Below are 27,776 nucleotides of genomic sequence, written 5' to 3'. Positions count from 1 at the left end.
CTCCAGGCAGTGGGGCAGTCCTCCCAATGCTGCCAGTGCAAGACTCTGCGAATCTGCTGGGAAGACAGACACACCAACACCAGCCTTCATGACCAGGCTCAGCTTTGAGGCACTGACCCCCACTCCCACTCCCTGATCGGCTGCGATGGGCTGGGCACGCCGTCCCCATGACCGACACGAGACTCCCCCAGCGGGTGCTCTACTCCCAGCTCCCATACGACAGGCCAGCCCCAGGTGGGACATGGGAGCACCTCAGGGATACCCTCAAGGCCTCACTGGGCCAAGTGCGGCCTTCCCACAGACACCTGGGAATCACTGGGCCGAGACCGTCCACAGTGGAGGAGGGGCATCCGGGAAGGTGTGGAGCACCTGGAGACTCGCCATCAGGAAGAAGCGGAAGCCGGGCGAAAGGAACGCGCTGCCTCACCAACGCCCCACCCACCCCCTTCCCGTGACCACCTCCTGCCCCCAGTGTAACAGAGCCTGCAGTAGGCCCATCGGTCTGTACAGCCACCTGCAGACTCACCCTGAGAGTGGGAGAGAGTCATCCTCGACTGTGAGGGACCGCCGATGATGGTGATGCTGTCACCATGGCAACTCAAAAATCTGGAAATGAAACTACTTTCCATGACAGTGACCATGACATGATTAGCGGTTTAGATAGGGTTGACAGTGAGAACCTTTTTCCACGTATGGAGTCAGCTGTTACTAGGGGACACAGCTTTAAATTAAGGGCAGGTTGGTATAGGACAGATGTTAGGGGTAGATTCTTTACTCAGCGGGTTGTGAATTCATGGAATGCCCTGCCAGTATCAGTGGTGGACTCTCCCTCTTTATGGTCATTCAAGCGGGCATTGGATAAGTATATGGAGGTTATTGGGCTAGTGTAGGTTAGGTAGGCTTCGGTCGGTGCAACATCGAGGGCCGAAGGGCCTGTACTGCGCTGTATTTTTCTATGTTCTATGTTCTATGATTGTTGACTGTTGTATAAACCCATCTGGTTCACTAATTCCCTTTAGAGAAGGAAGCCTGTCATCCTTATTTGGTCTGGACCTACACGTGACTCCAAACCACAACGTGACACAGTTGACTCTTGACTTCTCTCTGAAATGTCCAAGTTCCATGGGAATTGTGGGTAATAACCATTGGGCTTTGCTGGAGACGCCATGGAAGAATGAGAAGAGATCTGATCAAAGTTTTTAAAGATTCTGTTATTTACCAACATGTAAATAAGAATGTTTGTCTAGTATCGGAACTGGGATCATCAGTCCAGCTTGTTTCACTCTGTCTCCCTCTTCTCATTTCTTGGTAGCCTGCATTCCAAATCGCTCCAAGTCCAGCTCACATGTTAGACCATAAAACACAGCAGCTGATGCAGACCGTTCAGCCCATCGAGTTTGCACTGCAAATCGAGGCCGATCCTCAAAACTCCACTTGCCTGCCTTTTTGCCATAACTTCTTAGTGTTCAAAAATCTACCTCTGCCTTAGCGGTGTTGGTCACTGAGCTATGCTGTTTCCCAGCCCAACAACACCTTGGTTTCATACGAAACATCCTTAGTTCTGGCTGTCCGTGGCAACGCTCTCTTCCGATCTCTGTAATATCCTGCACCCATCCCCGAAAATCTCTACGCCCCTCCAATTTGGCCCTTTAATCCGTCCTCTGATCACTCTAACATTGGTGACCACGGACTCAGCTGCCTGGGTCATAAGCTCTGAAAGTCTCTCCTTAAACCTCTCTGCCTCTCTTTCTCTCCTCTCCATTCAGGCCTCTCTGGGCTAGTGATCATTCATGTATCTGATGGCTTGATCCGGGAGTTTTAATGAAGATTGGTGGAGTAGCAGAAAGCACAGGGGACTGTCAAAGAATACAGGAAGAATATAGATAGACTGGAGAGTTGGCGGAGAAGTGGCAGATGTAGCTCAATCCGAGCAGATGTGAGGAGATGCATTTTGGCAAGTCTAATTCTAGAGCGAACTATATTATAAACAGAAGAGCCTTGGGGAAAGTTGATGGGCAGAGAGATCTGGGAGTTCAGGTCCATTGTACCCTGAAGGTGGCTGCACAGATGGATAGAGTGGTCAAGAAGGCATATGGTATGCTTGCCTTCTTATGACGTGGTATTGAGTATAAGAGTTGGCAGGTCATGTTAAAATTGTACAAGACCTTGTTTCGGTCGCATTTAGAATACCGTGTACATTTCTGGTCGCCACATTACCAAAAGGATGTGGACGCTTTGGAGAGGGTGCAGAGAAGGTTTACGAGGGTGTTGCCTGGTATGGAAGGTGCTAGCTGTGAAGAGAGGTTGAGTAGGTTAGGTTGGTTTTCATTAGAAAAAAGGAGATTGAGGGGGGGGGACCTGATTGAGGTTTACAAAATCATGAAGGGTATAGACAGGGTGGATAGAGGTAATCTTTTTCCCAAGGTGAAGGATTCAATAGTGAGGCGTCATGTGTTCAAGGTGAGAGGTGAAAAGTTTAAGGGGGATACACGCGTTAAGTACTTTACACAGAGGGTGGTAGGAACACATTGCCAGCAGGGGTGGTAGAGACAGGCACACAGATTCATTTAAGATGCATCTGGACTGATACATGAATAGATGGGGAGCAGAGGGATACAGATGCTTAGGAATTGGGCAACAGGTTTAGACAGTAGACTTGGATCAGCTCAGGTTTGGAGGGCTGAAGGGCCTGTTCCTGGGCTGTAAATTTTCTTTGTTCTTTGTTTGTTAACCATGTCGAAGGTGCTACTTAAATGCAGGTTTCTGTTGTTGCAGCCAACAGGATCGTTCTCAGCACGTGTTTAAAAAAAAGGGTCACTTCCAACAAGCCCCATTAACCCACATTAAGATTCAAGGTTTTATTTAAGCAACATCCTCTGGGGGGGGGGGGGGAGATGGGACTTGAACTGAGATCACCTGGCCAAGTGGTAGGGACACAGCCATTCTACCACAAAACCCCTGTCCACAATTGTGCTCCCCCAATGATTAGGTTGGACAAAAGACACACAAAATGAGCGAGAGAAGGCCATTTTGACTCCTTTTCTGCTGTCCAATAAGACCATGGTTGATCTTTGACCTCAATTTAGTTTACCCCTCGGGAGAGGCTTGGGGTTTTAAATAAACCTGCTGGACTATATCCTGGGGTTGTGTGACTTTGTCCAACACCAGTACCCCCACATCTTCGGATGGTGGGAGGAAACCAGAGCATCCCTGCGCAGACACGGGGAGAATGTGCAAACTCTAGAGACAATCCCCCAAGGCTAGAATCGAACCTGGGTCCTGGCGCTGTGAGGCAGCAGTGCTAACCACTGAGCCACCGTGCCACCCATGTGAACTAATGGCCAGATATTATTGCTGTTAGAGGTATAACAATTGGCCAGAATTCCCCTTTGTCTTCTTTGAAATGGTACCATTGACTGTATGGGGGAATTCACCCAATGTACTGTAGACAGGAGTGTTGTAGCAAATAGCTCATGTTTACAGATGGTAATAATCTTGGCCACCACGATAGCGAGATTGAAATTGGGGATGCCTAAGAGACCTCAGAGGGCTGTAGCTCTGCGCTATGTCATTAAAAATAGATCAGGGTATGTAAGCCTACTGAGGGATTGTAAGGTAAATTTGCCCTACTCCCATTCTCACATTTGAAAGGGGGATTGGCCATGGTAAATTTCCCCATAGTGTCCAGGGGTGTGCAGGCTAGATGGGTTGGCCAGGAGAAATGCAGGGTGACAGAGATACTGCGAGAGGTGGGTGTTGGGTCTGATTGGGATGTTCCTCAGAGGGTCAGTGCAGACGTCATAGAGTGATAGAGCACGGAAACTGGCCCTTCGGTCCAACCAGTCCATGTTGACCATAATCCCAAACTAGACCAGCCCCACCTGCCTGCTCCTGGCCCATATCCCTCCAAACCTTTCCTATTCGTGAACTTATCCAAATGTCTCTTCAATGTTGTAACTGTACCCGCATTCACCACTTGCTCTGGAAGTTCATTCCACACACGAACCACACTCTGTGTAAAAAAGTTGACCCCCATGTCTTTTTTAAATCTTTCACCTCTCAACTTAAAACTAGTCTTGAAGAGGCCTCGCAGTGCAGGTTCATAGCTCCTTTAAAGTGGAGTCTCAGGTAGACAGGATAGTGAAGAAGGCATTTGGTCTGCTGGCCTTTAAAGGTCAGAGCATTGAATATTGGAGTTCAGAGGTCAGGCTGCAGCTGGAAAGAACATTGGTTAGGCCACCTTTGGAATACTGTGTTCTATATTGGTCATCCTGCTATTGGAAGGATGTTGTGAAAATTGAAAGGGTTCAGAAAAGAGCTACAAGGATGTTGCTGGGGTTGGAGGGTTTGAGAGATAGGGAGAGACGGAATAGGCTGGGGCTGTTTTCCCTGGAGCATTGGAGGCTGAGGGGTGACCTTGTAGAGGTTTATAAAACCATGAGGGGCGTGGATAGGGTGAATAGTCAAAGTCTTTTCCCCAGAGTAGGGGAGTCCAAAACTAGAGGCCATAGGTATAAGGTGAGAGGGAAAGGATTTGAAAGGGACGTATGGGACAACTTTTTCATACAGAGGGTGTTACGTGTTTGGAATGAACTGCTGGAGGAAGTGGTGCAGGCTGGTATAATTGCCTGGTCTCAATTAGCATCACGAAACCTGGTTGTTGTTAGAGACAGTTTTTAAAAAAATTAAATGCTTGGTGAAATGTGGAGACTGCTCTCTGAATGCTGACACCATCTAACCAGAGGGGGGTATGCACATTTCCTGAGACCTATCAACAGCCTCTGTAATTACAGAAACTGGGCAAGTAGGGAATGAAGGGCTGTTTTATATCACCTCCCCTCCCCCTCCCCAAAATAGTAGCCAATGGTTGTCCCCAGTCACCATCATCACCGCAAAGCAACAGGGACTGTAGAAACACTCCAGTTTAGGCTGAAGTTAAATAACAAAAGCTCATGTTTGTTTAATGATAAAACAGTAAGCCATAAATCAGACAGATAACGTGTGACAGGCAGAAGTGAGTCACTCGCTCTGAAGTGGCTTAACCTACTGGCCTGGCTTGATTTATGAGTTTGCAGGGTGGATCCCAGCACTGTCACTTGCCTGCTGTAGACAAGGGGTGGAGAGCGACTCAGTCTTAAAACTCTGCAACAACTACCCAGTGTATACCCTCCATTCTCCGATTCCCCATTCCCCCCACCCCCTTTTGCACCCAAACCCCAAGCCATTTTCACGTCCCCTGGACCACACTCCCAGAATCCCCTCCTCCACAACCTCTGACCCATTCCTCGGCCGGAGAAACGCCACACAGTGGGACAGCCTAAACTTGCGTTGATGTAGCACCTCAGGGTTGCACTCAGGAGATGTTTCGTGGAAGGTGGCAGCTGTTGTGGCGAGGGGGATACAGCAGTCCATTTACACACAGTAAGCTCCCACAGCTGGGAATGAGATACAGACCAGATCATGTGCTTTTTCACATGTGTCATTTTGGTCACGGGATTAATACTGGCTGGGAGACCAGCCACCTTTGAATGTTACTGTGGGATGTTTTATCTTCATAGAATCCCCACAGGGTGGAAACAGGCCATTTTGCCCAACAAGTCCACACCGACTCTCCGAAAAGTAACCCACCCAGACCCATTCCCCTATCCTATTACTCTACAGTTACCCCTGCGCGATGTACCTAACCTACCTATTCCTGAACACTATGGGGCAATTTAGCATGGCCAATCCACCCTAACCTGCACATCTTTGGATTGTGGGAGGAAACCGGAGCACCGGGAGGAAGCTCACACTGCACAAGGAGAATGTACAAATTCCACACAGACTCCACTGAGGGTGGAATCGAACTTGGGTCCCTGTCACTGTGAGACAGCAGTGCTAACCACTGAGCCTCCGTGCCACCCCTTCTCAGCCTGAGAGGGGAGACTTTGCCCAATGGTCTGCTGAGACGAGCCCCCCCCCGGGTTAGCTCCAGGTTAGATTGGCACCTAAAGTGGGGTGGCGCACATTTAACCTCCCAGCTCTGAGACAGGAGTGCTACTGACAGAGCTAAAGTCCACCCACATGATTGTGCCACCTTCAAGCATGGCACAGCTAACCTCGATGATGAGACTGTTGACTTTGGGCAGAGGTAGGGGTGCTGGGAGTGACGGCATAGGGGAGATAACTTTAATATTGGTATACTGGAGTGAATGGCTTTCTGGACAAGTGTGAGTCACTCAAGGTTCACCCATCCTGATGCTTTTTCCTGATGCTTTTTCCTAAGGGAACAACTTGTTTCACACAGAGGGTGGTGCATGTATGGAACGAGCTGCCAAAGGAAGTGATGGAGGCTGATCACAATTACTGCATTTAAAAGGCAATTTGGATAAAAACATGAGTAGGAAATGTTATGGAGGGATATAGGTCAAACACAAGCAGATGGGACTTAATTAATTTAAGATATCTGGTCAGCATGGATGAGTTGGACTGAAGGGTCTGTTTCCGTGCGGCACATCTCTAAGCTTCCCAACAGGAGTTATGAAGGAAGGCCAGATAGGCTGAGACTTTTTTCCCTGGAGCATAGGAGGCTGAGAGACGACCTGATAGAAGTTTATAAAATAATGAGAGATATAGATCGAGTTTTCTTTTTCCTATGGTGGATGATTTCAAGACTGGTTTGGGGGGGTGGGGGGGGGGGTGCACATTATTGAGGTGAGAGGGGAAAGATTAAAAACAACGTGAGGGACAAGTTTTTTTAGGTAGAGGGTGGTTCACGTGTGGAATGAACTTCCAGAGGAAGTGGTGGATGCGGGTGCAGTTACAACGTTTAAGAGACATCTGGATAAGTGGGCCAGAAGCAGGCAGGTGGCACTAGTTTAGCTTTGGATTATGGTTAGCACGGACTGAGTTGGGCCGAATGGCATGTGTGAGCCTGAGGATTTGCCCCCTTTGGAAAATCAGAGGAGTGCAAGAAATTTCAGCCTGGTGACGGGAAAAAGGAGCTGGGGGAACGGAAGGGGTTAACAGGCTGGGATTGTGAGTTGAATGTTCAGCTGACAGCAGCAATGGAAGTCTGGCGAACTGGGGAAGGCATGATGTAATGCACTGGCAGGATGAATGACCTTCGTACCAGGAGGAGAAGTAACTGCAGCTGATGAGGATTTGAGCTTCATGGTTGTTAAGTTTTAAAGAGGCAGGTCCGAGCAGAGAGGTCTTGTCAGTGTTGTCACTGGGCTTAGAATTCACTCGAACTGGGGGGGGGGGGTTGTTGTTACAGAACAAGGGATTGCTCATTTAAAACTGAGATATGAAGGAATTCCTTCTCCCAGAGAGTCACGGAGGTCTGGAACCCTGTACCCCAGTGGCTCTGGGTGGGAACGTGGCTCAGTGGTTAGCACTGCTGCCTCGCAGCACCTGGGACCCGATCCCACCCTCGGGCGACTGTCCGTGTGGAGTTTGCACATTCTCCCCGCGCCTGTGAAGGGTTTCCTACCACAGTCCAAAGATGTGCAGGTTAGGGTGGACTGGCCATGCTAACTTACTCATAGTGCCCCGGGATGTGCAGGTTAGGGTGGAGTGACCATACTAAATTGCCCCATAGTGCCGAAGAATGTGCAAATTATGGTGGATTGGCCATGGGAAATTATCCATAGTGCCCAGGGATGTGCAGGTTAGGTGGATTGGCCAGGATATATTACCCATAGTGCCCAGTGATGTGCAGGTTAGGTGGATTGGCCAGGATATATTACCCATAGTGCCCAGTGATGTGCAGATTAGGTGGATTGGCCATACTAAATTACCCATAGCGCCCAGGGATGTGTAGTTAGGTGGATTGGCTAGACTAAATTACCCATAGTGCCCAGGGATGTACAGGCTAGTTCGATTAGCTGTGGGGAATGCAACAGGGAGTGTTGGCATGTCTGGGTAGGATGCTGTCCAGAGGTTGGCGCAGACTCGATGGGCTGAATGGCCTTTTCTGTAGGGATTCTATGTGGTGGAGGCTATATCAATGAAACCATGTAAATAGGAGGTAAAAAGATTTTTGAATTATCAGGGAATTCATGGCAACATTGAGCTGGTGTGAAAGAGGGATAGAGGCCAGGGGCAGATCAGTTCTGGCTTCATTGAGTGACAGGTAGCCTTGAAAGGGCAGAATGGTCTCCTCCTTCTCCCATTACTTGTGTTCTTCCCCCTCTGAGCTATTTGGCCAGGTGGGCCGGGTTCAAAGGTGAACAACCGTGCCACAAAACCTCCAGGAATAGACGTCCAACCAAATGGGAACCGAGAATTCTGCCTGACTGCTTTCATTTCCTCTCTCACCTTCCTCCTAGTGACTGAGATCAGCTAGCTCAGTGCAGGCTGGAAGGGGTTAACATTCCCCCCCCCCCCCCTTGACTTGTCTCTGATGGGCCCAGACCGAAACCTGCCTCGCTCTCTGCTCTGGCTGCTGTGCCTGAGCAAGGGACCAGGAGTGGAACTCCCAGAAAGTAATCTCCCCCCGCACAGGTCAAACTCCATCAGATGACTCAAGGTAAACTCCTCCAGATGACTCAGCGGAATCAGCCAGCGATTCCCTTGGGACAGGTCCCAGGCCTAATCAGTGTTTGCAGGGGGAAGGAAAAGCAAATCCTAGAGAGAGAAAAAAAAAGTTACTTGGACTGCCTTTCCTCTTTACCGAAGATGGTGCAGGGAGAGGCCACACTTTTCACTGCACTCATTTGACAATAAAGCTAATTCCCATTCCAGTTCCAATACTAATTCCAGGAGAAAGTGAGCACTGCAGACGTTGTAGATCGGAGTTGAAGAGTGTGGTGCTGGAAAAGCACAGCCAGTCAGGCCGCATCCGAGGAGCAGGAGAATTGACGCTTCAGGCATAATCCGGATGAATTCCTGATGAAGGGCTTATGCCTGAAACGTCGATTCTCCTGCGCCTCGGATGCTGCCTGGCCAGCACCACTCTCTTCGACTCTAATTCTAATTCTAAACTCGTGTGCATCACCCCTGTCACCCAAAAGCCTGTCCACCATCAACAAGGCACACCTCAGGAGTGTGATGAAATACTTCCCATTTGTCCGGTTTGAGCTATACGGAGAGGCTGAACAGACTGGGGCTGTTTTCCCTGGAGTGTCGGAGGCTGAGGGGGCGACCTTATGGAGGTTTATAAAATCATGAGGGGCACGGATGGGGTCAATAGACAATAGACAAGATCTTTTCCCTGGGCACATGCACTCGTATGTATCTAGTGATTGTATGCATGCTATGTAAACGTGTTTCTGGGTATGTGTTGCACGTGTGTGTCTGTGTACATATTACATGTGAGCACCTGAGTTTTGCTTGTAGCAATATCAAAAAATTGCTGGAGAAGCTCAGCAGGTTCTGGAAAGAGAGCTGTATTAACATCTTGGGTCCAGAGACTCTTCACCAGAGTTTTGTCTGTGTTGTATGTACTTGCATCTGAGTCATGTGCATCCATTTTCTTATTGACTTTCAGGATGTGGGTGTCGCTGGCTGGGCCCAGCATTTATCGCCAGTCCTTAGCTGCCCCTTGAAAAGTTGCCTTCTCAAACTGGTGCAGAGCATGGGACTGCTCTTTCCATGGACCCAGCAGATTACAGGTCAGAGATCCACTGCTGAAGATCAGAGATGGAGTGGAGGGTGGGGGTGGTTGAGTTACAAGGAGAGGCAGGGTAAGCTAGGACTTCTTTCCCTCTAGCATTGGAGGTGGAGGGGTGACCTCATAGAGGTTTCGAAAATCATGAGGGGCATGAATAACGTGAACAGCCGAGGTCTTTTCCCCAGGGTAGGGGAGTCCAGAACTAGAGAGTATGGTCATACAGTGTGGAAACAGACCCTTTGGTCCAACTAGTCCACTCTGACCATTAAAGGTGAGAGGGGAAAGATTTAAATGGGATCCAAGAGGTAACGTTTTTTGACGCGTACTGCGCTGTAATGTTCTATGTACATGGGAGGTAGCAAGTGTATGGAATGAACTGCCAGAGGAAGTGGTAGATGTTGCCAGAGGAGGTGGCAGATGTAGGTACAGTTACAATATTCCAAAGACATTTGGACAGATACATGAATAGGAAGGGTTTAAAGGGATATGGGCCAAGTGTTGGCAAATGAGACTAAATAAATTTAGGATATCTGGTCAGCATGGAGGAGTTGGGCTGAAGGGTCCATTACTGTGTTGTAAAACTCTACAAATAATTCTGGTACTCCCAGCGCAAATGCAGGTGGGAGAGAGTCTGCTCCTCGTAGCTGGGTGTGAAAGTTCCTGTTTCCTACATTACAACAGTAACTCCCCTTATGGCAGAACTTTGGAATACCCACAGACTGTGCTCAGATCGGCAGGTGGCACAGTGGTTAGCACTGCTGCCTCACAGTGCCAGGGACCCTGCTTCAATCCTAGGTGACTGTGTGGAGTTTGCATGTTCTCCCTGTGTCTGTGTGGGTTTGCTACCATAATCCAAAGATGTACAGGTTAGGTAGACTGCCCATGGTGTCCAGGGAGAGGGTGGGATGCTCTTCGGAGGGTCGCTGTGGGCTTGCATCCACACTGTAGGGATCCAGAAGGGGTAGGAGGCCTCAAAGAGCTGTGTACGCCATTCTGCCTCTCTGTCATTTGGAGAACAGTGACCACTGTAATTAATCAGTTGCAAAATGCTTCAAGAGTTCACGGCGCTATAGAAACACACGTCCTAGTTTTTTTGTAAAGCTGCCCACACTGTGTGAGATGGTGACCATCTCTCCCACTGTGAGAACAGGTACAAGCACATGTGAGAGAGAGCGAGAGCAAGAGCAAGAGAGACACACAGAGAAACAGATAACAGGTGAAACACTCCTCAAAAACATTTTTCCTTTTTATTTTCCTTTGTCTCCAGCACGTTGGAACCCAGGGGGTTCCAGCAACTTCCAAAGCAGTGTGTTAAATGCAAACAGTCCCTGAATGAAATCAGCTCCAACACACACACACACACACGTTAATGCTTTCATAGACTGTGGTTGGGAATCGATTCAAGACAATCAATCATTTAATCAAATCTTCACACTAATCATATTTCTCACACACACATTTACACACGCACAAAACACTTACACAATACCAGCTTCCACAAAAAGGAAGCAACGAGACCACAGAAATACAAACAGTAGTAGGCCATTCAGCCCATCGAGTCTGCTCTGCCATTCAATAGGATCATGGTTAATCTGATATTCCCCACGTCCACTTTCCTGCTCTTAACTCCCTGACTAATCAAGAATCGATCTCTCTCAGCCTTAAATATGCACAAGGTCTCTGACCCCACAGCTCTCTGCGGAAAGGAGTTCCAAAGATTCTCAACCCTATGAAAGAAATTCCTCCTCGTCTCAGCCTTGTAATAGCTTACACATGCCCTGTACTCCCAGTCAAATTAACAGAATCAAAAACTTCGCCATGTTATTTAGGATTTGCCCTCACATCCGACTCTCCCCATGCCCCTGAACTTTCTCCCTTCTCAGAGTGAGAGAACTTAACCTTTGCGATGCTGAGTTCAGTGGTGGTAGGAGCTACGCATCTGTGTCCCACTCTCACGTGACACCTACCAAATCTGTTTTCATTGACAAATCCTCCCACCAACCTCCCTCCCCATCCAGCATCCATGGGCACTGTCCCAGTCACATCCATCACTGGGCCACAGGCCTCAGGTGACGAGATAGAATGGCAAAGATTGGCTGAGTGGCCATGCCACTTGTTGGCCTAGCATAAGCTGGGCTCTTAAATGCAGATGGGCAGAAGAATGCCCTTGTTGAGTCCCAAACAGGGGTTGAGATCAACCCCGGGTACAGGATCAGGCCCACTAGTAGTAATGGGAATCTCTTGAGGAGCTGTCTCAACTGGGACAGGTCCAAATATGAAAATAAGAAAGGGCAATGGTGACGAGTGACAAACAGCAAATAAAAATCCACAGGAAAGTGACAGGACTCTAAACTCAGCCAGTGCAAGGTCTAGCAGTCAAAGGGGGAGGCTCCCCCAGAGCTCTCCGTTTTGAAATTGAGCCTGGCTGCAGCAGCCTTTGTAGGCCTCTGCCATTACTGCATTTGTTGCTTGGTAGTCACGGTTGCCATGGGTTACGGCACTAGCTAGCTTTTCATCTCATGGTGGTGGAGTGGAAGGAGAGGGCATTAACTACAAGACAGTAACTTCACCCTGGCCTAATCTCAAATCTAGGCCAACTCACCCCTCCATCTTACAAGTGTTTTGCCTGAATCCGCAGCCCGAAAAGACCCAGTGACCGATTGACAATTTCAGAATCAGGTTGGACTGGAATCTTGACCTCCTGGCTCAGAGGTTGGGACACTACCACCGCTCCATAAAGAAGCCTTGTAAGTCCCAGTATTGTCAGAAGCAGATGTCTCTCCCAGCATCCACACCAACCTTTTCCTAGCCACACTCAGTTCTGAAGAAAGGGCCACTGGACCCAAAACACTAACTACTTTCTCTCCACAGGTGTTGCTAGACCCATTGAGTTTTGACAGCAACTCTTATTTCTAAAAAGCAGGGCAACTTTGATGGCAACACCGGCGAATTTGTGCTAACGGCAGAGAAACTGGAATATTCGCCCCACTTCCTTCCCAGGACAACTTGGTGGGGGAAGAAAGAGACATCTGCCTCTCGCCCAAAATTGGAGGCAAACATGAGCAGTAATGAATCCGTTCACACTTGCACACATGGAGTGGCCATTTTGGAGCAGCCATTTTGAAGCAGACATTAGTCCATTGTTGTTAGGGGCAATGGTGACCCAGACATGGATCAATGTCAAGAGACGACAGTCCCCTGGTCATCAGTAATGCTAACTACTGTCTGTCTGCATTCATAGGAGCCCACCTTGCTTCATCTAAAGAGACTAGTTTGAAAAATAATTGAGGCACCGACAATTGAATCAGATTGTCAAAGAATATCACATAACCCTCTATTGATTGCAAACAGTTAAATTATGTAGACATACAAGATGCCACCCTGAGTCACCAGTGCTGAAGAATAGGAGTGATGGCTTTCACTTTCTCTCCCCTCCATCAATATTTCTCTCTTGACATATTAAAGAACAGCTGATCCTGGTCGCTCCCTCGTTGCAGTCTGTGGGATCATGCTGTGCACAAATTGACAACTCCCTGCATCAATGACAGTAACCGCCCTTCAAAAAGGTATTTCCTCGGCTGCTTTGGGGATGCCCGGAGGTCGTGAAAGGCACTATGGAAATGCAATCCTTTGTGTTTTGGGTAAAAAGGACAGCAAGCTGACATTCGGTGAAACGGGAGTGGCAGGGTGGGTGGGGGTGAATTTCCAAAGAGACCCCAGATAGAAATTTGCCAAGATCCTCAATCCAATCTCCCACGTTACACTGCAAGCCCCCCCCACCCCACTGTCAAACACTCCAAATTCCTTCTCAAAGTCACTGATTAAGGAAGGGCTTTCAATGTCGGAGGTGTTCGGACCCTGAGTTGGGTTGTGACCTAAAACATCCGGGGTGCAAAATCCAAGGCATTAACCGTTGCCATCCAGTTTGGGCCAATTTACAATAACTATTCCATTAACTAGCTAGCTAACTAACTAACTAGCCCCCAACTCTTGTAGTCCTTCAAAATGGAGGTCACACTGGGGGAGAAAGGTTGGGGAATGCAATGGACCGAGGCGTGGGGGACACAGGCAGCAAGGGACCCGGGTTCGATCCCACCCTCGGTCTGTGTTGAGTTTACACCTTCAGCCCGTGTCTGTGTGGGCTTCCTCTGGGTGCTCTGGTCTCCTCCCATGGTCCAAAGAAGTGCAGGTTAGGGTGGACTGACCATGTGGGGATTATGAAGTAAGGGTCTGGTCTCTGGAGGGTCAGCGCAGGGATGGGGGTGGGATGCTCATCAGTTCGGACCCCAACGGGCTGAACGTTCTGTTCCCACACTGTAGGCTATTCCACTGTGGTGGGCGTCACCCTGGATCTAACCTTCCCTTCCAATCCCTCAGCGACAAGCCCGATTTCCAAGTGATAATGGGAAGAAGGATCAGAATGCTTTGCCCGTCAAGCCCACCTGGGGGATACTGAAGATTTTCCATCCTTCCCTCACCCCCTCCCCCACACAAAAAAAAAGTCTTCTTTTTCAAACTTGGCAGGGATAGCAATTTGCCGAAACAACAAAAATCAAAATCAGGTTTATCATTAGGATGAAAAATATAGAGCGAGATGCCAATTCTCTCCCATTCCTCCTCCACCAACACGTTCCTGAAAAGTCCAATGATTGAGAGCCACGGGTTGAACAGTTGTCATACCACGCAGACGTACTTTCGCCACCAGGATTTCGACAAGGTCCTCATTTTCTTGGCGGTTAATGCTTTCACCCGGTGCTCGCTGCTCGCCCGCGCGTCCACGTGGCGCAGCCCGCTCACGATAGCCATGTCGAAGACCTCCTTCAGGTTCTTCTGCGTCAGCGAGGAGCACTCCACATAGGCCACGGCGCCAACCTTCTCTGACAGTGCCCGGGCCACGGCCTGGGGCACCGGCTTCTCCTTGCACCTGGCCAGCTCGATCAGGACCTTCACGTCCCCCCGCAGGTCACACTGGGTGCCCACCAGGACCACGGGCGCCGTGGGGCAGTGCCGGCGGATCTCAGGGATCCACTTCTCCGTCACGTTCTGGAAGGACGAGGGGCTGACCACGCTGAAGCAGAGCAGGAAGACATCGGCCTTGTGGTAGCAGAAGCGGCGAAGCTTGTCAAATTCATCCTGCGCCGGAAGGCAGAGGCAACGGAGGGAAAGAGTAAAACGGATAAAATTAAACTTTTGCTGACTCCACGCTGAAATAAACTCTGATCAAATCCCAAAAAACTGCACCAAATATTGACAGACTACAAAAGATAAGAGTGACTGAGGTTAGAGTAGGCCTTAATGTTGCCTGTTTCGGACTACTACGTTCTCCTTCAGATCACTGTTGTCCGAATCAAACTCGGAATTTCTCATTCAGATCACTGCTGCCTAATTCAACTTTTGGCTTGACATAGTTTTTATTCCCCCGAAAATTGACTCCCCGGACTCTGAACACTTCCCAGTCTCATCACTGTTACACAGGTGGCCAGTGGGTAACCCCAAACACCAGGGGATTTTGAGTTTGTAACTGAATGACCAGAAGTGCGTGCACGCGCATGACCAAGAGCAAACAAGAGAGAGAGAATTCAACTCACATGTTCTGAAGTTTGCTTGTTCAAACTTCACCCCTAGAGATTTAAAATACCCAAGAATCTCTTGACTTTCACTCGAGTACAGTGCTGAAGGAATACTGTTTCAATACAAGGTGCTGCCTTCTAATATTGAATATTAAAAATGGAAAATATCCCCCCCCCAATGCAGATTTAACAAGAGCACTGGCACCTTACCCTGGTGATCTGGGCAAAAAAAAAGTGATCCTCAAATTAACTAGATTATTCAATGAGGGCACTTGCTTGCAGAGATTGGCCACTGCAGTGTACTGTTAATAACTTCACAACAAAAGTGAACCAATACCTGACTAGGAGAATCAGGAACCAAAATACAAGCCCACAACAAACACTGAGACTCACCTGGCCAGCGGTATCACAGAGCTGCAGTCTGATGGGGGTCCCGTCGACTTGAACAACGGCTGAAATACACAACAATAAGAGGAAATCAACTTCATCAGGGGTCAGTGCGGTGGGAGTGGAGTGCTCCCTGATATTCAAGAACAGATTAACTCTGCACTGGTTTCTGAATCCAAGTGTCAAATTGCGTTGTCACGGTTACTTTTTTTTTTACAGGTTACAGCAGATTCTACACGGAGTGGAAAGGGTTAACATTGAGGAGGGCCTCAAGTTCCACCTCACACACAAGATTCTTAGGGGGCTGAACAGGGCAGATAAGAGTGCGTCTCAAACCAGAGGGAATGATCCCAGAATAAGGGGGTCATCCATTTAAGACAGAGATAAGGGGGAATTGAATTTCTTCTCTCTGAGGGGAGCGGCATTCTTTGCTGCAGGAGCTGTAGAGGCTGGATCTATAAGATTATAAGACATAGGAGCAAAGATCAGACCATTCAAGTCTGCTCCACGATTCAACCATGGCGGATACGTTTCTCAGACCCATTCTCCTGCTTCCTCCCTGTAACCTTTGATCCCCACTGACAATCAAGAACCTATCTCGGTCTTAAATATACTCAATAACCTGGCCTCCACAGCCTTCAGTGGCAACAAATTAGTCCTTCCGCATATTCAAATTGGATTTTTAATCATTAAGGGGAATTGAGGGCTACTAAGGAAAAGGCGGAGTTGAGGATTATCAGATGAGCCATGATCTCATTGAATGGCATAGCAGAATCGATGGGCTGAATTACTGAAGCCCTACAGTGTCCATCAAGCCCACACCAACCCTCCAAAGAGCATCCCACCCAGACTCACCCCCTACCTGATCCCTGTAACCCCTGCATTTCCCCACAGCCAATCCACCTAGCCTGCACATTATGGACAACTGAGCATGGCCAATCCACCCTAACCTGCATTAGGCTTGGACTTTGGGAGGAAATCAGAGCAAATCCACACAGACACAGGGGGAATATGCAAACTCCACACAGACAGTCACCTGAGGGAGGAACCGAACCCAGGTCCCTGGGACTGTGAGGCAGCCGTGCTAACCACTGAGCCACTGCATCACCCCCAAACGGCCACCTTCTGTTCCCTCATCTGGTCTTACGAGGGGGGTGAGAGAAGGACAGCGGAGGATTGCAAAGGAGTGAGACCGAACATCGAATGCTGCTGAGAAAGGTCTCTGTGATTATCTGTAATCATATCGAGACAATCCAAAACCAATCCTCCCCCCAAACTGGTACTTTGGGCGTGTGAATCTCCCAAGGTTTGTGCTCAGTAGCATCTCCTGAAACTAAGCCAATGAGTTGGCACACTGCTAGGTGTGTGAGAAACCTCAGAGGCTGAACTGCTTAGAGGGAACGTTGCCTGTAACTAACATTAAAAAAATCACAGCGAGTCAGGTAGCATCTGTGGAGAGAGAGAGCATATGCTAATGTGTTGAGTCTAGGTGACTCAACATCAGAGATGGGTCCAACCTATCCAATCTCTCCTCGTGACTGTGTCCCTCCACACCCCGGGATCAGCGAGTGAATCCTCACTGAGCTGCTTCCAATATCTTTCCACAGATAAAGGGGCCTTTACATGGAGTTCAATGTGACTCCTTTCCAGAGTTAAATGAAGCACTTTGGGGACATTGCGTGGTGTAGTGGTCAATCTCCCTTCCTCCAGGCCAAAGTCTCTGGGTTCGAATCCAGCTCCAGGATTTAAGGCTGTGGGAGGAGAGTTCGTAATGTGACCAGACAGGTTGACCGTTGCCTTGGAAACACTTCTGACACCGCCCCCACCAACGGCAAGAGTGGGAGATATTCCATGACCCTGGGATGGAGAGGTCTTTGGATCAGCTCAATCTGTAGATCCAGAGTGTGATGCTGGAAAAGCACAGCAGGTCAGGTAGCATCCAAGGAGCAGGAGAATTGACGTTGCGAGCATAAGCTCTTCCATCAGATTTCTGATGCCTGAAACGTCAATTCCCCTGCTCCTCGGATGCTGCCTGACCTGCTGTGCTTTTCCAGCACCACACTCTCGACTCTGACCTCCAGCATCTGCAGTCCTCACTTTCTCCCTGTAGCTCCAAGTGCAACGTGTGTGTGATGTGTGTCTGTGTCTGTGTATGCATGTGCGAGTGTGACTGTACTCCAGCGAGACTCTGAGTGGGTATGAGACTGTACCCCAGCGAGACCCAGTGTGTGTGTATGTGTGTGACTGTACCCTAGTGAGAGTCAGTGCGTGTGTGTGACTGTAGCCCAGTGAGAATCAGTGTGTGTGTGCACGTGTGTGTGGGACTGTACTGCAGTGAGAGTGAGCGTGTTGTGAGTGTTTGTTGGAGCAAGGTGGACGCTGGATAGGATCAGATTGGTGCCAATATGGGGGCATGATGCCCTTTTGGGTTGATTCAGGACCTGCTTCCCCACCATACCCATGGCAAAGATCAGGGGGGTGTTGAGGGGATGGGGTGGGACCCATTCTTGAGCAGCGAACTCCAAGCAGAAGAGGTGGTGGTGGGCTCTCCGGAGGAGGGCGCCGCTATATCAATGCAAGTCTGTTCTTTCTCAGCAGGAGGCAATCAGAGAGGCCTGGATTGACCCACATCTGAACGTGCGTGAACGAGAGAGCAAGACTAACTCGAAACACAAACACGGCTATCAGAGGGTGCTGGGCTTTTGTTCAGAAGGGGGTGGGAAGGGATGCAGAAAGCAATGAAGAGAAACGCAAACACAGATTGAAAAGATCTCTTCAAAAGGAACCGAGAGGGCATTTAAAAACAAAACAGAGAAGAAAGTACACACTCACACACACACAGTAAGGACGGATGTAGATTATTTCAAAAGCTGCTCGGGGAAAGATCAGGTGTAAACAAAGACTTTAGTCTCTCAGTAATCGCAAGGGCAGTCCTGGGCAGGAGAATTTGTACAAATCCAACTTACAAAAGGATCAAAGGAAACAGGCCCCAGGCAGAAGTGCCATTGAAAAGAGCAAGTAGGTCAAGGTCCAAGAGAGTTGCAGGTTGAGGGGGAAAGTGTTTAAATCTTGCGCAGAGTTCTGATGGTGCTGAACATTTCATAACATTTCTGAGCAAGTGTCAGGGACTCCAGGACAAATGTTTTCTGACATTGCACCACAGGGAAATCCCAGGCCTGATCTTCGGTTGCGGTTGGATTTGTTCATCTCAGCTCACACAATGTCAGTGCAAGCACTGAGAAAGGCACTATATAAATGGCCCAGAAACCTGCCAACCAGAGAGTTTCAACTTTTCTAATTTGGGAGGATTTGCAGAAAAACAGCTCGACCCGAGTCAAAGGTGGCTGCAACTTTGCGACGCCCTCCCCAGTCGAATTGCTGGCAGCTTCTAACAGATGAGAGACTTAAACAATCCAGGTCTTTTTCAGTATGTAATTTCAGCTACGTCACACTGTAAACTTTTGCTATAAATTCTGTGTCTTACAATCTTATTCTCCACAACCACCTGATCAAGGAGCTGCGCTCCGAAAGCTAATGCTTCCAATTAAACCTGTTGGACTATAACCTGGTGTTGCGTGATTTTTAAACTTTGTATACCTCAGTCCAACACTGGCATCTCCAAATCATGAAGACAGCTTGGCTGTGAGGAGAGGGCAAGGTACCCAGGCACCAGAGACCCCTCCACCCCCAACCATGTGAGATTCATAGGAACGGGTATCCGAGTTACCAGCAAGGCTGAATGGCCTACCTGTGTTCCTGTGTCTCATGGCTTATTGGTTGTCCGGGTCATGGCAAGATAATGATAGCAACAACTTACATTTATATGGCGCCTTTTCCTAAGTGAATCCAGTGCTTCACTGGAGAGAAACTTGACATTAGGAAATATGAGGCGGGTGACTGAGTGCTTGGTCAGAGAGATATGGTTTAAAACAGCAGCTTAAAGGGGAATGAGGGGGTCAGAGGTTTAAAGGAAAACAAAGACATCCATTTATATAGCGCCTTTCTCAACCACCGAATAACCCAAGTGCTTTATAATCAATGAAATTCTTTTTTAATTGCGGTCGGTGTAGCCATGTAGGAAACATGGCAGCTGTTCACGCACGGAAAGTGATTCAGAAACAGGAATGTGATGATGTATTTTAGTGACATTAAAAAACACAGAGAGCCGCAGATACTGGAGATCAGAAACAAAAATTATAAGCTGCTGGGGAAACTCAGCAGGTCTGGCAGCATCTGTGGAGTGAGGAAGAGAGCACGGGCGAGAAACAGAGATAATACTTGGAGTCGACCCTGCGTCACAGAACATCTGTCTATCTTACCTGAGAGTTACCAGGCGCGATGTTAACTGTTTTTCTCTCTCTACAGATGCTGCCAGACCTGCTGAGTTCACCCAGCGCTTCCTACTTTTTTAGGGATGTTGATTTGCGGGTTAATTAAATATGGGTCAGGAAGGACATGGAGGATAATTCCCCTGCTGTTAAATGAAACAGCGCCCTGGAAGTTTGTTTTTATACCCATCTGAACAGGGTGCAACATCTCTGAAAAGGTTAGAATTCGATTTTATTGTCGTGTGTACTCATGCACAGTACAAAGTTCACAATGTCATCATTTCTGGCACCATCTTAGGTCCAAAGGTTCAAAGCTTTACGTAAAGTGTGGAAAAAAATAGAAATAAGTTAAAAGTTCAACATTATTTCTTAAAGGTCCAAATTGTAGTCCTTTGTTCGCCATGGGTCTGCAGTCACTCCCATGAGGGTTCCATCTCTCACCTTCATCCCCCCACCCTCTGCGCTGGCCTTGATCTCTTGATTTCCCCCCTGCCCTATGGGCTGGGCTCCACATTTTCCCCCTTCCTGTCTAGCTGCCGAGTGCCACCATTAAGGCAATGCAGCACTTCCTCATTACTGCGCCGGATAGTCGGCCTTGGTGGTTCGGTTCACTGACTTGAGGCGGGACTTGACCCGGGAACGTTATGACCCAGAGGTGAGCATGCTGTGCATTCACCCCTAAAGAGGATGGGACTCTGGGCTCTGATGGTATGGAAGGTGCCAATGGTGGAATGGTTTCGTTTTATTCCATTTGTTTGCGGGATGAGGGTGTTGCTCACTTATTGCCCATTCTATAATTGCTCAGAGGGCAGTTAAAAATCACCCACAATGCCGTTGGTCTGGTTACACATGGGTAAGGATGACAGATTTGTTACCCTAAAAAGGACATTGCTGAACCAGATGGCTTTTGTTTTAAAACCAGTAATGGTCATCATTTGACTTTTAATTCCAGATTCTTTAGAGTCATACAGTCATATACCATAAGACATAGGAGTGGAAGGCAGGCCATTTGGCCCATCGAGTCCACTCTGCCATTCAATCATGGCTGATGGGCATTTCAACTCCACTTACCCGCACTCTCCCCATAGGGATGTACAGCATGGAAACAGACCCTTCGGTCCAACTCGTGCATGCCAACCAGATATCCTAACCTAATCTAGTCCCATTTGCCAGCACTTGGCCCATATCCCTCTAAACCCATCCTATTCATATACCCATCCAGATGCCTTTTAAATGCTGTCATTGTACCAGCCTCCCCCACTTCCTCTAGCAGCTCATTCCATACACGTACCACCCTCTGTGTGAAAAGAGTTGCCCCTTAGGTCCCTTTTAAATCTTTCCCCTCTCACCCTTAAACCCACACCCTCTAGTTTTGGACTCCCTGATCCCTGGGGAAAAGGCCTTGTCTATTCATCCGAACCATGTCCCTCATGATTTTATAAATCTCGACAACGTCTTCATTGAATTCTAATTCCTGGTGGGATTTGAACCCTGGGTCTCTGGATTAACAATCTAGTGATAATACACTGTCACCTCCTGAAAAGAAGACAAGGAGAGACAAGAGGCTAGAATAGGATAGGCCCACCTTAAACAGTAAAACAAGGTTGCATCGGACTGAAACATGTAAAATTCTAACAGGGCTGGATAGACTAGATGCAAACTGCATGATTGCCCTGTTTGGGGAGTCTAGAACTAGAATATACAGTTTCAGGATAGGGGGTAAGCTATTTAGGACTGACATGAGGAAAGATTTCTTCACTAACCTCCCAGCGATAGGAAAGAGGTTGTTAAATTTGAAAGGGTTCAGAAAAGATTTACAAGGGCGTTGCCGGGGTTGGAGGATTTGAGCCACAGGGAGAGGCTGAACAGGCTGGGGCTGTTCTCCCTGGAGCATTGGAGACTGAGGGGTGGCCTTAGGAGGTTTATAAAATCATGAGGGGCATGGAGAGGATAAATAGACAAGGTCTTTTCCCTGGGGTTGGGGGGAGTCCAGAACTAGAGGGTATAGGTTTAAGGAGAGAGGGGAAGGATATAAAAGGGACCCAAGGGGCAACTTTTTCCACACAGTGGGTGGCTCATATGTGGAATGAGCTACCAGAGGAAGTGGTAGGTGCAGGTACAGTTACAATAGTTACAAGATATTTGGACAGGTACATAGATAGGAAGGGATTAGAGGGATGTGGGCCAAAGGCTGGTAAGTGGGACTAGTGGAGTTTGGGGACCCTGGTCAGCATGGACGAACTGGGCTGAAGGGTCTGTGCTGCATGGCTTTAAATATTCTCACTGGAGTGTTCTCAAACCCCTGCTCTCCATTTCTACAGCCTCTGTCATTCAAGATCCCTCCTCACCTCCAACTCTGGCCCCTTGCTCATTGAAGGTTAATAAAGTGGTCACTCGGCCCCTCGAGCCTGCTACACTGGCCAACGCGATCACGACCCGTGTTGGGGCATCACCTCCACTTCCCCACCCACTCCCCATGTCCTTTGACTGGCCGAGACACCTAAATCTGGGTTCGTCCCAGACTGGAACGATGGTGCATAATCCCCAGGGATAGGGGTGGGATTTCAAATCCCGGAGAATTCCCCAATTTTCCTTCGCTCCACCATTGGTAGCCCTTGTCCGAAGAAGCTTCAAACCCCACCCTTGACCGCGCTTTGGGTGGTCTGCTGTGATACCCCGTCCGGGGGCTTGATGTGGAAACCTGTTCCTGTACAACGTCACATCATTTTAACAAAAAGGCAACACAAATGCAAGATGTTGTTCAGGATGAACAGACACAGAGCACTGCCCTCCAGCAGTTGATATCACTAGTCCATGTCTCCTTAGGCAGTACATTGTGTTCCAGGGCGGTGGCCTTGTTGTAATGTGACAGTCTCCACGGTAAAGCTGTACAAACCATGGAAAGAGCAGGAACATCCCACAACCATGACTCCCATCAGAATGAACTGTTTGTAACTTAATTCAGAGTCCAAGCCTGGAATCGGTGAGAGCGCAGGGATTAATAAATTTCAGATTTTCGATTCACACCACAGGGACCAACTAAGGCCATGCAGCCTCACAGAATCACCAGGAGCTGGCTATGCAGCCTGGAGCCATTCGCTTACAGGATACAAACAGCTAGGCTCATTATTCTCAAGGTCCTTGCACAACATTGGGGTATGGGACTGGTAGGCACAAGTTTGTCTCTGTATAACACTGGGGTACAGTATTGGGTGGGGATAGGTCTGTCTCTGTATAACACTGGGGTACAGTATTGGGTGGGGACAGGTCTGTCTCTGTATAACACTGGGGTACAGTACTGGGTGGGGACAGGTCTATCACTGCATAACACTGGGGTATAATGCTAGGTGGGGACAGGCCTGTCCCTGTATAACACTGGGGTACAGTACTGGTGGGGATAGGTCTGTCTCTGTATAACACTGGGGTACAGTACTGGGTGGGGACAGGTCTGTCCTTGTATAACACTGGGGTACAGTACTGGGTGGGGACAGGTCTGTCTCTATAACACTGGGATACAGTAGTGGTGAGGACAGGTCTGTCACTGTATAACACTGGGGTACAGTACTGGATGGGGACAGATCTGTTGTTGTATAACATTGAGGTACAGTTGTAACTCCATGGAGGATTCCACAAGTGAACATGGAAATTACGAAGCAAAGTGACAGACACTGAAATGCTGTCTTGTCTCCCTAAAACAATGTTGGCACCAAGATAGGATGCAAGGTCAGCGATTACACTCCGAGGTTAGAGACTTTTCGAAAAGTATCTATTTTCGTGGAAAAAATAACAGGATTTGAACAATGTACAGCCTGTTTTCCATTGTTAAAAGCTGGACAAACAGTAGATATTAACAGAAAGAGACACGTGGAGAGGAAAGTGAGGCATCAACAAGATAATAAACATCCTGCTGCCTTATCTCTGGGGAGCCCAGGTTTGTACGCAGGAAAAGCTTGTCTGTTCAAATACACAGATATTCCCCCTCCTGAAGGTCTTCCCTCCTGCATCTGATGAATTTCCCTGAGTGCGGCTCTGTGGAGTGTCTGAATAGGAGGGTCTGAAGTTCAAGTCCCACTTCAGGGCTTAGAAACGATGAGCCAGACCGACACGGCATCGAGGGAGTGCCACATTGTCAAAGGTACTGGCTTTTGGAAGCATCGTTGCCTGCTCAGCAGAATGGTGAAGATGCCCAGGCTCCATTCCAAATAAAAAGGCCAGGGGCCCGATATTTATTCCCTTAACCCAGCTCAGGAAAGTACATGTTTCCTGATGTTTGTCACTTGGTTGCTTGCGGGAGCTTGCTGTGCACAAAGCCGCCTACTGTAGTTTCTGCATGGCAACAGCGACCCCACTCAAAAGCAAACGCATTTCATTGGCTGCGAAGGATTTTGGGGATTTGAACGGCAGTGGGGAAGCTGGAAGTCTCTCTTTTCTGTGCTGAGAGAGAGACAGATAATTCATCCTGGCTATTTGACTGGTGAAGCCCTCACATCCGATCCCAGCCGTTCATCCATCTTCCCCCCCCCCCTCTCCAGTTTAGCACTCGATAGCAGGATGGGGGGTGCTGGTGGACTCGCTCCTTTGCCTGATCTAGCTAGGAGCTTCTGGGTACCATGGTAGTTCAGTGGTTAGCACTGCTGCCTCATAGCACCAGGGACCCAGGTTCAATCCCACCCTCGGGTGACTGAGTGGAGTTTGCACATTCTCCCCGTGTTTGCGGGTTTCCTCCCACAGTCCAAAGATGTGCAGGTTAGGGTGGATTGGCCATGGCGAACGCAGTCTAAATGGGATGCTCTTTGGAGGGTTGGTGTGAACTTGATGGGCCAAATGGCCTACTTCCACACTGTCTCTCAATACTATCCCTTCCTGGTCTACCAGCTGTTTCAGTACCAGAGATCAAACCTGGTTGTGGCCAATCCCGAATCACAATTTGCTTACATTAGCAAATCACACCAACAAGGCCAGAAGGCATCGGAGCAGAATGCGGCCATTCGGCTCATCGAGTCTGCTAGCCAATAGGTTTCTCAACCCCATTCTCATTCTCTTTGATCTGGGCATCCTTTGTCGTCAAGTGGCACATCAGTGTTCACCCAACCACCCCCATCCCACCTAACTCCAAAAGTCAGCTCTCTTTGGAAACATTCAGGGTGTCGAATAAATGCCAGCGGCCATCTACATCTTGGAAAATGAATTCACAGAACCCCCCCGCCTCAAAATAAAACCACACTTTCCCCCTCCTCCCTCTGCCTGCCTCCATTGACACTGCCACTTTCCAGATCAGAATTGTACCATTTGCAGGACATCTAACAGCATAGACGGAGGCCATTCCCATATCTGCTAGCTCTCCAAATCGCCCCCACCCTTTCTACTCTTGCCCCTCCCCCTCATTTCCAAGTATTTACCCGATTCCTCTGTTTAAACCGGCTGCTGCTTGCTCAGATAGCACATTCCCAAACAACTTTTGATCAGAAATTAAATCAATTCTCTTCCACCTCCTCTGCCGACCCTGCCATGCCCTGCACTGTTCTGACACTTACAATCCTCAGTTGATCTATTGGCCAACAAACCTTCAAACTACAGGCTCTTAAAATGCTGACGCAAGACATGCCTTCCTCCCCCCCCCCCCCCTCTCTCTCTCTCTTTTATGTTACTCACACTTGCCCTATTCCCTCCTTCACGAGATCTTTCTAAAACACTGTATCCATAGCAATCAGGTCATTGCAAACTGATCAAGGTTACCAGCTCCATCTAATGGGCCACACAGCTCAATGTGTGACATGAGGTAGACCAAGGACTCTCTGAGGGTTGAATTGAGCAGAGAGAGGAGGGGAGTGGGACTGACGGAGGGAGCTTACGTGGATTCAATGGGCCGAACAGTCTCCTCCTGTACCACAATGGGTCAAAACCAATTGGTGAAATGGTCAGTGGGAAGATTTAGCACAAAAACTAGTAGATTTATTCTGTATCTAGCCCTGTGCTGCCCCTGTCCTGGGAATGTTTGATGGGGACAGTGTAGAGGGAGCTTTACTCTGTATCTAACCCCGTGCTGCCCCTGTCCTGGGAATGTTTGATGGGGACAGTGTAGAGAGAGCTTTACTCTGTATCTAACCCCATACTGTCCCTGTCCTGGGAGTGTTTGATTGGGGACAGTGTAGAGAGAGCTTTACTCTGTATCTAACCCTGTGCTGCCCCTGTCCTGGGAGTGTTTGATGGGGGACAGTGTAGAGGGAGCTTTACCCTGTATCTAACCCTGTGCCATCCCTGTCCTGGAAGTGTTTGATTGGGGATGGTGTAGAGGGAGCTTTACTCTGCATCTAACCTTGTGCTGCCCCTGTCCTGGGAGTGTTTGATGGGAACAGCGTTGAGGAAGCTTTACTGTGTATCTGTCCTTGCCCTGGGAGTGTTTGATGGGGGGTAATGTAGAGTTAGCTTTACCCTGTATCTAACCCCGTGCTATGCCTGTTCCTGGGAGTGTTCGACGGGAGACAATGTAGAGGTTAACTTTACTCCGTACCGGACACTGCACAGTTCATCTCCTGGGAGTATTTGCTCGGGACAAAAGTTCACTTGACCTACAATTAAAATACCCAAATCTCACACTCAGCCCTCCGATCCGAAAGTTTGTACACGGTCCCACAGATAACCCGGAGAACCCTCTCTCTCTCCAAAAGCAGCGCAGCAGCGTTGGGGGTGAGAGTTTTAACTGGGAACCCAGTCCGCTCCTGTTGCCCCAGGGTTAAATAAAACTCCCCAGAGTTGACCTTGTGGTTTCCCACACGCACTCCTGTAACCAGGCTCACAAAACCTTCAGCAGTTCACAGTCTTTTGGTGCACATTTGGAACGGTGTGTTCCACCCATCAACTCTAACACTCTCTCAAATGAAACCCTGGCGTTAATTTAAAATTATAGTTTCAAACTTTTAGATATTTTGTACGCAGGAATGAGTGCACACATGATTCTACCTAATGATGGATATGGATAACGATAGAAATGCATTTATTAATCTGCACACACAGTTCCTGCAAATACACATCACCTCGAGTGTGGTCTTACAGGATTAAAATATAAACGTTTCTTCAGTTTTTTTTTGAAAATAAACACCCTAAAGTGATGAGTCAACACTTACCAGAGAAATCGTCAAAGGCAGTGGGGATATATTTTGTCGGATAGCCGTTGGTCGTATAACTGACGACCAGGCTCGTCTTACCGACCGCTCCATCCCCCAGCAAGACACACTTGAGAAACCGCTCCTGGGAGCGGGCAGTCCGGCTGCTGTGTTTGGGCTTGTGCGGGGGAACCGGGGGTGCGAATCCCGCTCGATAGTCCAGTAAATCCTGGGGAGGCATCGCCTTCTCCGAGAGAGAGAGGGGGAGAGGGAGAGATGTGTCCTTTTTCAAAATTCAAAACCAAAATAAAACTCCCCCTCCCCGCACAAGGCAGGGCTAAAACAAAAAACCGTAGAAGTTTAGCCCTAAACTTTTGGCGATCACCAAAATCATTTAAGGCAAAAATAATAAACAAAATAAAAAGTTTTGGAAAAGTTTGGGCAAAACTTTTTCCGCGACTTGTCAATTTCAGTGAAACTGACGCGGGGGGGCGCCAAGTGATTAAATCGCCCCCCAATAGCCCAATTCTTCCTCCCTCACTCACTCACTCACTCACACTCTTTCTGTCTGTACTGTTCCGTTTTATAAATCTAACTCTCACTAAAGTCGTCACCGCCTGCCCTGACGCAAATCTCGGCAGCTCTGATACCTCCCACACAGCTCCCACCTCTTAAAGGGACAGCACAAGATGTCAAGTGCAAAAGTGCGAGTGAGGCGGGAGGGGAAGGTGACTTTTTTAATTTAGCCATTCCTGCACCACCCATTTCACCCCCCCCTCCAACCTAGTCAATC

General features: G+C 48.6%; 1 protein-coding gene across 1 annotated transcript; it reads right to left on the bottom strand.

Moving 5' to 3' along the window:
* Positions 1 to 10,823: 10,823 nt before the first annotated feature.
* Positions 10,824 to 27,557, bottom strand: rhoub (ras homolog family member Ub). The gene is made up of 3 exons (XM_072549359.1): positions 27,005 to 27,557; positions 15,559 to 15,617; positions 10,824 to 14,728 (listed from the first exon to the last, which is right to left on the bottom strand). Exons 1-3 carry the CDS (start codon positions 27,222 to 27,224, stop codon positions 14,270 to 14,272), a joined length of 738 nt encoding a protein of 245 aa, XP_072405460.1. The 5' UTR covers positions 27,225 to 27,557; the 3' UTR covers positions 10,824 to 14,269.
* Between the last annotated feature and the right edge of the window lie 219 nt (positions 27,558 to 27,776).

The sequence above is a fragment of the Chiloscyllium punctatum genome, chromosome 29, assembly GCF_047496795.1.
Source record: "Chiloscyllium punctatum isolate Juve2018m chromosome 29, sChiPun1.3, whole genome shotgun sequence".
NCBI lineage: Eukaryota > Metazoa > Chordata > Chondrichthyes > Orectolobiformes > Hemiscylliidae > Chiloscyllium > Chiloscyllium punctatum.
This window is presented reverse-complemented; position numbering and strand designations above follow the sequence as displayed.